Here is a 12163-nt window from a genome sequence, read left to right on the forward strand (position 1 = left end):
TGTCTCCTCTTTCCACCCGTTTCCACTAACTGTAGGTGTTCTCCAAGGTTCTGTTCTTGGACCTCTCCTATTTTCCCTCTATACATCTTATTTAGATGAACTTATCAGCTCTTTTGGTCTCCAATATCATCTCTATGCTGATGATACTCAGATCTACCTTTCCTCCCCTGACTTCTCCACCTCTCTCCTCACCCGTATCTCCAACTGCCTATCTGCTATCTCTTCCAGCGCTTTCTTAAACTTAACATGTCTAAGACTGAGCTGATAATCTTCCCACCCTCCCGCATAACCTCATTTCCCACAATTTCATTATCTGTTAACGACACAACGATCTCCTCTAGCACCCAAGTGTGTTGTCTTGGAGTTATCCTTGACTCCTCCCTCTTCTTCAAACCACACATTCAGTACCTCTCATCTGGCCTCCCTGACTCCCACCTCTCTTCACTCCAGTCTGTCCTCAATGCCGCTGCTCGACTCATCTTCCTCTCCAAACGTTCTACATCTGCCTCTCCTCTCCTACAAGCCCTACACTGGCTCCCCTTCAGAACCCAATTCAACTCCCATTTACATCTCTGATCTCATCTCACTTCTCACTCCTGCCTGCCCACTTCGCTCAACAAATGCATGCCGCCTCTCTTGCAAACTGATTACTTCCTCCCATTCCCGCCTCCAAGATTTTGCCCATGCTGCTCCCTATCTCTGGAACTCTCTTCCTGTTAGGCTTTCCACCTCTCTAAAAATCTTCAAACGGGCTCTCAAAACTCACTACTTTATCAAAACCTTCCAGCTTTCATCCTAACCTGCTGCTCCATGCTTCTTCCTGTCTACCCCATCTGTGTCACCCCTGTCTGTCTGCCCCTCCACTTTAGAATGTAAGCTCTAACGAGCAGGGGCCTCTTCCCTCATGTACTTCTCCTTCCCTCACTCATAAGATCATCTACTCGAAACTCCCCACAAGGGCACCTAACACTTGGTAGCTGACGCCTGCAGCTTATGTTTGTGTGTTATGACTGCTATTGCAGCAATGTATATAAACTATATCCTTGTCCTGCATTGTTTTGTACTGTAAGTCGCTGTTTTTGTGTTTGCTCATTTGTTTATGTACTTTGTGGGGCGCTGTGGAACCCTTGTGGTGCCATATAAAGAAGTAGGAGGATGATGATAAAAAATAAATAGGAGGTTTTAGCAGTTACACCCCAGTCTTCCTCTACCCTAATCTTTATTTTTGTTAAAATAACCAGACTACAATCACAAGTTATCAATTAGTGGGGGGGCCTAGGTGTCAGACATCTAGAAGTACAGTAGCCTCAACCATGCAATGGTTCATTTGGTAATAAGGTGCAAATAGCATATATTGTTTTTCTAAACAATGGACCTCACATTGAGGTGGGTATCAAACCTTCTAAACAGAACAGGTGGCGAAGATGGCCATAGCAACCAATCGGCTTCTACCTATCATTATATAAACTGTACTTGATGATTTATAGCTAGAAGATCATTGATTGCTGTGGGGAACTTCTCCACTTGACCTCTTCATAAGGTTTGAAACTTGAACAGAATTTGTTACAACAATGATGCCAATGCTTATATTGGAGTGACATTGATTTTATTCATACATTCCAAATAGGAGGAGCATGCAAGAATTTGATGGTTATAATTTGTACATTATAAAAGCAGTTTATCATAATAGGATGTTAAGAGTGGTTTACTAGAAACTGTTACAATAAATATCCAAAAACAAAAACTTTAATCCTAGGGATCTGTCATATTATTGTGCTACACCAAAATTGAAATTCTGCATTTAACTTCAAATCACATCTCCGAGTGATGGTCTACTTTTCAAGTTCTATCCTTGACTTTATCTATTTACTAATATGTTACATTTACTACAGTCTCCAATTCTAATTAATTTTCTTTTTTAAAGAGTTAAAGTTAGAGAGAGACTTGTGAGAGATGAGAACATGCAAGGGAGTCCAAAATTTGACACAGAACCATCTACTCAAAAGAAACATCATGCTGCCCCGGTCTACTATATGCCTTTTCAGTCAGAGAACTCTGCCTTCGATAGGGTTTATAGACAGCCAAACCATCTCCGCCAACCGATCCATGGCTACATCCAGCCAGCCAGTATTGCTCGTATACCGAAGATAGTGTCACGGACAGAGTCTGACAACGTTATGGTGTCAGCATTTACTACCTCATTAAAAAATCCACGAGCTGTCAATGAAGTGAATGTTGAGAAATCTCGTCAGGTTTATCAAGGTCTGACCAGCACACTTGAGTCCCTGAAATCCGAGACTATTAATGGTAAACTGCATTGCGCTTTTGATGAAAAGCCAATCAATATTTCCTCGAATGCCAACAAACGGACTACAGATGAAGTACCAGCACAGAAAAATCAACATCCATATGTTTCACTAAGTGTTTCCCTTCCAAACAAGACCCCTGATAGTGTGGGAAAAACTGAAGCCGTTATGTATCTACAGGGTAACCAGTCAACCTCATTGCCAGCCAAATCTCTGGGGCAACCTAAAGAGATTTCAGCCATGAAGCACAAAATGCTTGTACGTTCCCTATCTGACTCTACTGGGACACAAAAGCAGGAAGCCTTTAAAATTAAGGATTCGGAAGAAGAAAAAGGGATGGTATTTTTAGGCACTGAAGAAAATTCTCACATTGCCAATGGAGAAGCTGGTACGGTCAACACTAAGGTGTCTGTGGCTCAACTTAGGAGTACCTTTTTGGAGACCGCAAACTTGAGCAAAAAGGCTGACCCGTGGGTGATGTTTGATGATTTTGTTTGTTTTTATTTATTATTTTATCCCGTTTGACCCCTGCACGTCCTCAAACTAAAATATATGCTAAGGTGCACTTGTTTGGTGAACATTTCACTCTTAACCTTTGCACTGACCTACACGGAATGGAATGTGTTTTATCTATTTTCTGTCTTGCATGTGGCTTTGAGCTTTGAAATCCATCTTTTGTGTGTGTTTTAATGAACTTTCTCTCCACTTTTACTCATCTTTATCTCTCTTTTCTCCTTCAAATAACCTACTTCTTGGTTACAAAGTGAACCTAAGGTTGAAATGCCAATGTCAGGTGTTGATAGGAGTACCTCCAATGAGCAGGAAAGAGGCCCGCGAAGGCCAAGGCTCTATTTCTCTCCTGGGGACAGTAGAAAGACTTCTGAAAGATTTAGAACCCAACCTGTAACTTCAGCCGAGAGAAAAGAAACCAATAGGTACGCACTGGAATGAGCAGCTAGACCCATAAATACAGAATGGAAATAAATGCTATGACTGGCATGTCCGTGTGATTAGGCCGCAGCCCAGTGGAAGTAGCTATGCGTGCTTGGCATTTGTAGCCTATGACCTTTCTCCTCCTAGAAAGCTTCACTTGTTTTTACACATTCTTAATATGGCATTGCAACATGGAAGCATTGCTTTACTTTGTATGGTGTTTTTATGTGTGCATTGACATTCTCAGAAATGACTAGTGAAAATGCATAGAGTTGTGTTAAGTCCTCTTACGGCACCCTTTGTTTTTTATTTATTTGAATTTTATTTTGTAATTTTTCTTGCTTGTGGCATGACTTTTGTGTGAGTAACACAAGATGAACAATATGTATCATTGAATTGTTGAAACAAGACTTTTTTTTTTTTCTAATTGTCATATCTTCCTCAGAACAACGTTTCATCCGCCAGTGCAGACAGCTGAAGGCAAGTGCAGTACCTTTTTCTTAATATGCCTTCCCATTCTAATATGTGGTGTTCATTGATGCTTTTGTCCGTTAAATAGCTGAATAATGCACTACTTATTGTTTTATAATTATTAGAAGTCACCAAAGGCTTCTGTAAACGGTATAAAAAACACATGACTTATTGTCTTGTGTTTCTATTTGGCCCCAGAACTTTCTGGTGGAATGCTAATAGCCACATTGTTTCCAATGAACCATATTATCAGTATGCAGTGTACTGTCCTGTGTGTTTATGTATACTTCGGTTAGTATGTTTTAATTGGGATCTTGGACCTTTTATTTTTCCCACAGATGAAGCAAAGCTTGATGAAAGAGCAAAGCTAAGCGTGGCTGCAAAGAGGCTTCTATTTAGGGTATGTAGAATAGACCCCATTGCTGACATTTATGTAGATGTGGTCACTTGTACTTGTAACTTACAATTTGTTTTATAATTAAGAAACATATCATTGTGATAAAAAGGGTTTGGGCAGAATTCTAATAAATGAAAGATGTTTGTTTTAATGAAAACTGTTACTTGCTCATCTCCCTTGTGAGCAGGGAATGGATATGTAATGCCGGCTGTTGGGATGCCTCCTGTCACAATACCGACAGCTGCATCCTGATGGTTGGTTTCCCTGCAGGGGTGGGGTAAGTATACGTACCCTCCCCGCTTCTTCCCTAACCCTCCCTTCTTGTAGCCTAACCCTCCCCGCACCCTAACCCTCCTAGTTAGTTCCTAAACCTAAGTCTTCCCCCTTCGTTCCTAACCCTCCCCCCTTAGTGCCTAAACCTAACCCTCTCCCCCCTTTCAAGTGGTGCCTCCCCTCAAAACACTAACCTCGATGAGTGACCTAACCCTCCCCTCCCCCACACCCACCACGGCTAACACTACGGGTGACCCGGCTTGCCTTCGTTTGGGCATGTGTCCTCCTGGATTCCGACGTCAAGATTAAGATGGGAGTCGGTATTTTGACGCCTATCTTAACTGCCTTATCTGGATTCCAGCATCGGTATTGAGAACAGCTGCCTTGCAGTTGCCGGTCTCAACTAAATTCCGTGTTCAGATACCTGCTTTAATAGTAGATTGGTCTGATCTCGTCTTTATTTTTCAAGTGGGACTTGTTATAAGCTATGAATTGTAGATGTTTATAGAGAAACTGTTAAGAACATGTTTCTTACATACATTATGGGCAGGCTTTATGCGTGTTTCAGCTCCCAAAAATGACAACTGCCACTATGTGTAGGATATGGCTACACAATAATATGAGATAACTTCATTTAAAAATGTGTTTAACATGAATTTTACTAATTGTGCAATGACCTATAATCAACATATAATATGTAACATTATTAATGAATTTTTGTTGCAGTCCTAGAATTTTAGTAACACGGGTAATGTAATAAATAATTGTACATTAATGTTGACTCAAAATTAATCCAAAATGGAAGCGCTTATGCTATACAGATAAAATAACTCTAATGGGCGTATTTATCAATACTATATTGCATGAAATCCCCATAGAACAGCAGTTTTTGGTGGATAGCTGCAAAATTAATTCCCCCCCCCCCCCCCCCTCCCAGATGTAAGAAAGGGGACCACAGCTGATATAGGAGAATACCTGCTGTGGTACCCTCTGTTTTTGTTTGCAAAAGCATTCCACTTGGCTTTCTTTGGGGGCTGCAAAAATATGGAAAGCATAGCTTACTGGAGCTTGGCCCCAGTAGCGGACAGTATGAAGCCTATGGACTGCTCTCTGCAATCATTTTTGGGAGACAGAAATGTCCTCTTACATTGTTTTGACTGCCGTTCACAGTAGCTGTGTCGTGGTCTGAACCCGAAAAGTAAAGTTATCACAGCAGTGCAGGTTTTAGAGATATCCATGGTTGAGCGCAGGTGGTTAAATCATATTGAATGAGGTACTATTAAGTAACCTGTGGTCAAGCAATGGATATCCCTAAAACCTGGACTGTTAGGGTACTTTGAGGACAGAGTTTGGGAACCTTTGACATAAGCAATAATTTTACTTTTTTTCTCATCACCAGAATAGGCTCCTATCAGAGCTTGTGTTCTGGCAATTGTCCTTTAATACATTCCGGCAGTCAGATTCCTAATTGGTCCGGAATCTTATGCACACTGCATTTACTAATAAATATGCCCCATAGTTTGTCATTGGCCTGATCTGAAACTCAACATTGTGTATTTTTCTCATAAAGGGTCAGATTTATCAAATCTTGGACAGAGTTAAAGTGGAAACGTTGTTCATAGCAAACAATCAGCTTTTGTAATTTTTCTAGCACAGCCTGTAAAATGGCACGATCTGATTGGTTGGTACTTTATGTGGGTTGGGTACGGGATGCCGGCGACCAGAATCCTGATGCCAGCATCCCGACAGGGTTAAGATACTGACACCTGTCAGTAGATGTCCTAACCCTCCCCACCCACCCTAAACCTAACCCTGACAGACTGGTCTGCATCTCACCACTGTGTGAACATGCCTTTATTGAACTCTTCCTGCGTTTACACACCCCTTCCCTTCTTCATTTTGCCTGTCTGATTCTAAGGATGCATTGTGATAGATGCATGCACCTATGCAATTTTGCATTTGTTGGATCAAATGAAGAGAAGGCGCCAAAAATGCACAAATGGTATTGGGTAGGTCTTGTGTGGTAAGGGGAGGGGGAATTCTTTTCATATCATATATTCTACAAATTGGGAGAAAGACGTTGCATTGATGTTTGTTGGAGTGGTTGGTTTGGGGGGATGGTTGAAGAGAGGAGCCAATGGCTGTATGTATTAGAGGTCCTTTTGTAAGATAGGGGCCTATTCATCATCACTTAAATTCAATTTCTAGAAGTTAAGTTTCCGGCCGTTCAACAAGAAGGTAAAGCAGGAGATATCTCCTGCTTACCTTCCTCTGTCGGAATGACCCGCTGTCCCCATACACTAGTATGGGGACAGAATTCATCAAGCTCCGAAAATACAATATTTTCGGAGCTTGACTACGAGAGCATTCGCCATCTTCAGATGACTTTTCTTTCCGTTCGTAACTCAGTCCCGGGGTGCGAAGAGGAATCCTTTTGGATCCCTCCGCCACGTCCGGCTCCATCAGCCGGACGTTGGGGCTCTTTTGCGCATTCGTGACCTGTAGGTCATGCATGCACACTTATCTCATTTTTCGGAGCAGTTAAGCCGCTCGTGGAGACAGCTGATTTTCAGATCAGCTGTCTGTGTGCCGGAGCAAGGACGAATTGATTCGGTGCTGGCGGCGAGTTAGTATGTTAATTAATGAAAACTACCCAAAAATATGTTTGGGAAAGTCTTCAGAAGGATGAGGCTTTGGCCAGTGACATTTAATTTTTAAGAAACCATTTGAACGGAAAAGTTGTTGTTGAAAATTTGTAGAGTAGAATCTTCTGTGGGTATGTTGGACCATCACTTAGTCAGCTAAATTTACCGTCATAGGGGGTGATTCAATTAAGTGTGCTGTTGATAATGCCATGAAGGAGTTCCTAGAGCTATTCAATTCAGCGCGCTGTTAGCCTGACTAAAGGATTTCTTCTCGCACCCTCCTAAGGGCAATTAGCACGGCGTTAACAGCCTCACGGCCGGCACTTTAGTCAAAGAATGCCGGTTCTCACGCTACACACCCAGGTTAAGTTGCGAGCACCGCCATTCTCTGACTTAAGTTGTAATAGACGGACGAAACAGCGCTCTGAATTGAATAGCTCCGGGAACGCCTTCCCGATCAACAGTTTGCTTAATTGAATCTCCTCTATAGAGGTGGAAAGCAGAGTTCAATTTAAATTGTGATAGTCCCTGACTTGATTTGTCCGTGCAAGGAAGTTGTATAGAGAGCAGTTTGGAGCAGAAGGCGATGTGCATCCTCAGTTTGGATGAAATTGCTCAAGATGATCGATGGGTTTTCAGGATTATGGGGTAATCCCAGAGCAACACGCAAAGAGAAGGGTTTGAAAATCCAGTTAATAAGGCTGATTCTAAATTTGGAGCAAAACTAAAAGCAAGTGACCAAATAATGTTTCACTGCAGGTGAGGCAGATATTAAATGTGCAGAGATTTCGATTTGGGAGGAGTGTGTCTAAACTCAAATCAGAATTGCAGTGTAAAAATAAAGCTGTCAAGCTTTTGTGTGCTACATGCAAAAGCAGCCAGTATTTATGCTGCATGCAAAAGTAATAAATGTATTTGCACCCCTTGCATTGCAACACATTTCTCCTTCACCCTCTAGGACATGGGTTCCCAACCACGGTCCTCAAGGCACACTAACAGTCCAGGTTTTAAGGATAGCCATAGTCGAGCACAGGTGACTTAATTAGTACCTTGGGTATTTTGATTTAAGCATCTGTGCTTAAGCATGGATATCACTAAAACCAGGACTGTTAATGTGCCTTGAGGACCGAGGTTGGGAATCACTGCACTAGGGGACACTGGAGTCTCAGTACAGTGGGGTATAGAAGTGGGTTAACCGGGAGCTGGCACTTTTTAATAAATCTGTATGGTAGCTAGCTCGTCCCCCTCTATACCCCCCACAGGTCAGTCTAAATTTTGTGCCCTGGGAGCTGGATCACTCCTTCAGGGCTCTCTAAGAAATTAAAAGAAGATCCTACAGCAGAGAATGTGTGCTGAGGATCAGACAGGCAGCTCACTGCCCCCTGCCTGTCTGCTGCGATGGAGCTGCCAGGGACCCTACCGCAGCTGCTTGCGCTGGGGTCTTCTGCAGAGACCACAGTCTCTGGGGAGACCAAGATTCTCCGCGTGCGGCGCACGTCGCGGTCTCCCACCAGCAACGCTGGCAGCATTAGGCAGGACAAGGTTAGTAGCAGGAGAGCCAGGACAGTGGTGGGCATGAGGGAAAGCAGCGCGGAGAACGAGCTTCTTCCTCGTCTGCTTCAAAGAATAAAAAGAGAAAGGGCAAAGGTGTTGCTGGTGGCTCCAGATTGGCCCAGACGAGTATGGTACTCTGGTCTACGGCATCTGTTGATAGACGATCCATGGCCTCTACCTCTGCAAGACGATCTACTCCTACAGGGTCAGTTTATCAGGACTTAAAGCGGCTTTGTTTGACGGCGTGGCTGTTGAAAGGGCCATCCTAAGAAAGAAGGGTATTCCTTCCAGTGTGATTCCTACCATGATTAGGGCTCGGAACGAAGTCACATCAAAACATTATTATCGTATCTGGGAGGCATACGTATCTTGGTGTGAACGCCGCAGTTCACCCCCGTCTGATTTCAAGGTATCCCGTCGTCTTCTTTTTCTGCAAGCCGGTTTATCAGCAGGCCTTAGTCTAGGATCTTTGAAGGTTCAGCTGTCGGCACTGTCCATTTTCTTTCAGAGGAAACTAGCCTTATTGCCGGATGTCCAGACCTTCCTGCAGGGAGTAATCAGAATACAACCTCCATTTGTGCCTCCTACGGCCCCATGGGACTTAGACTTGGTCCTTTCGTTTCTACAGTCTGCTTTGTTTGAACCGCTACAGACGGTGGAGATTAAGTTTTTAATTTGGAAGGTGGTTCTTCTTTTGGCACTTGCCTCAGCTAGACGTGTGTCGGAGCTTTAGGGCTCTATCCTGTCGCCCGCCTTACCTCGAATCGGAGAAAGGGATTTATTGGTAAGTTACCAAAATCCTGATTTTTGTTCCCAACTCAGAATCTGCCCCAATATGTGCTTCAAAAATTGGGAGTATGAGTGAAGGTACAGATGGGAGGAGTTCACCCTCTGTTAAGGTGCCTAAACACTAGACAATGTGCTCACGATGCGATTTCCCTTGAACTCTCCCCGGCGTTCCAGGACACGTTATGCAGCAAAAGCTACACGATGTGACACAAGATCTATTGTGCACGATCTATGATTTGCCGAGCTTTAGATCGTGCGTGATAGACACAGATGCTTGCACGGATCAGTGAGATCCGTCTATGCATCTTTGTTAAAAAAAAAAAATAATAATTAATACAAAGTGAAAAAATGGTGGGGCCCTGACCGCTCTGTATAATTATCCAAAGGTCAATAAAGCTTCATATCCCGTGCTACAGATGTGCTGCAGTGACAGCGTTTGCTAAATAGACAGTTGAAATTAATGCAGTGGTTAGTTGGCACAGTTTTTAATAAATTGCAAGTGGGCATGGTATATCTATCACACAGTGATTCTTAACACACTTTTGTCTAAAAGTATTGTTAAAAATATGAATTGTATATAGATTGCTTATCTGCATTTGTTTTCATTGTCCAATTTGAAAGATTCATCTCTTTATCACCTATTTTTCCACCCCCATAGCACGCACTCGTGGAATCTTTGTGCATTTGAGTAATGGTGGTCACACACATGGCGATTTGCACACGAGCGATGTGTACGATATGTGTATGATTTCCCTTGAAACTCTCCCCGGTAGCTCTGCACACGATTTGGTGTCCAATCTTCAAACGATCTCTCCTGTATCCAGACTTTCACAGTGCATCATGTCCTAGATTGTCAGATCTGCCCTACTGCATTGCGGATCTGAAGATGTGATGTGCGATCAGCGGGGAATCGCATCGTGATCGTGAGTGGGGACTCAAGATTTACTCAGGATTTGGCTATATTTCTCCTTCATCCACTAGGGGACACTGGAGTTCAAGACAGTGGGGTATAGACGGTGGTAGAGTAGAGCCTGGCACTTTAAATAATTCAGAAGTGTGACTGGCTCCTCCCCCTCTATGCCCCATCAGCCCCAGTTTTAGAAATGTGCCCGAGAAGAGCCGGTCACATAGGGCTGAGCTCCAGCCCACACTTAGTAATTTTACTTTTATTTTAACTTTTATTTATTTTCATAGCTTCAACAAGCATTGAGGACAGGCTGACAGAGTGCTGCGTCTGTCAGCCTGCTACATGGAGGCATCAGGAGACCCGCCACCACTAATAAAGAGTGCGTGTCCGGGTCCCAGGCACCCTGGCAGTAGCTCAGGGAGGGACACGCCACAGTTTAATATAGAAGCTGTGTCCGTGCTTCCCCATGCCTAGCCGCAGTCCTGATGCCAGCAGCTGGTAAGTATAGCTCTGTTCCCCTGACTAGCGTGGGACTGAGTTAGATCTGCGGCCCCTCCGCCCCCTCCCAGGCTCATACAGTCCTGGATTCCTGGTATAACGCCGCTAGCGTTATTACAAGGGGCGGAGCTACCGCGCATATAGCGCGGATACCCATCAAGGGAGACTGTTCAGACAGTCTAATTACATAGGTGCGCTGTGCAATGCCTTTCTACGAGCTGCTGGCGCATCTCTTAACATCCCTGCACTGCTGAGTCAGCGCTGGCTCACTTAAGAGTCTGACAGCGCTGTGTTTGACTGCTGCCGATGTGATCTCCTCCTCCCTCTGCTCTATGCCATAGTGGTGAGCAGCAGGGGTTAGTTTATTGCCGGTTAAGACCGGATGCAATAGCGCCGGGGCTCTACTCCCGGCAGTGAGGGGGCGTGGCTTAGGTCCGGCAGCCGTTACTGCTCCCGGGGAGCAGGCGCCGCATATTTTTTTTTCTAGCCTCTCAGTTGGCGCGCACTACAGCGCAGGCATATGCAGAGACTGTCACTGTACAGAATACAGGCAGTCTGTAACTTTGCAGAGGCAGCTGCTTGCAGTGCAGGGAGAGGGTAGAAGTTTGTGCCTGAAGATGCTGCACTCACTGTACCGCTGCTGGAGTTAGTTCCAAGCACATTTGTCTACCTATGACATAATGCAATATGGGTGGCTTTGTATACATGCCTACATGAGTTAAGTGTATGTATGAGTATATATGTGTATATATACGGGGCTTTCCTGCTTATGTATGCTGTCTGTTAAAACCAGTTTTGTTCTATTGATGTTTCCAATGAAAGAACTGTTAATAAATATATAGATGAAGAGGACCTATGTGTATAGTCTCCCCTGTGCATAGCTGTAGAATCTAGATAGAACCTAGTTTGGTCTCTATTATAGTACAATGCTGAGGCATACTGAGCTGTTTACAAATTATACACGCAGTGTAGCAGTTTTCCTGCTTACTTAGTCACGCAGCGGCATGGTCCATATAGAACTTGGCTCATTTCTGTAGTTCCTATATGGTGGTCAGATAATGTACTTATATTCTGTAGGGGAGAGCACTTCAAAACTGTCGACTCCACAACTATCCTAACTGCTGCCCTATGTCATTGTGATGTCACTGTGTAGAGATAGTTGCGACTATTTTACAATTGTCTATCTCAAGATGGCTGCTGTTTGATTAAGAAATTAATCAGTACTCACTAATGTCAGATGTTATTGACGCAGTACCTCTACAACCCGCCGCCACTATTATAGAGTGAGTGTCTGGACCCCTGACACTAGCTCAGGGAGGAACATGCCGCAGCCTAATACAGAGGCTGTGTCCATGTCACTTTGCCCTCCGCATGACAAATATGCCTGTAT

At 43.8% G+C, this 12163-nt stretch overlaps 1 protein-coding gene across 1 annotated transcript in view; it reads left to right on the forward strand.

Moving 5' to 3' along the window:
• Nucleotides 1-12163, forward strand: part of SVIL (supervillin) — a 275366-nt gene that overhangs the window by 145904 nt on the left and 117299 nt on the right. The window contains exons 8-11 of the mRNA XM_088455534.1: nt 1925-2776; nt 3071-3241; nt 3685-3719; nt 4049-4110. Coding sequence (XP_088311660.1) covers nt 1925-2776; nt 3071-3241; nt 3685-3719; nt 4049-4110 — 1120 coding nt within the window. The remainder of the gene's footprint in view (nt 1-1924; nt 2777-3070; nt 3242-3684; nt 3720-4048; nt 4111-12163) is intronic.

This window comes from Taudactylus pleione, unplaced genomic scaffold (assembly GCF_031769625.1).
Source record: "Taudactylus pleione unplaced genomic scaffold, aTauple2 ptg000659l, whole genome shotgun sequence".
Classification (NCBI taxonomy): Eukaryota; Metazoa; Chordata; class Amphibia; order Anura; family Myobatrachidae; genus Taudactylus; species Taudactylus pleione.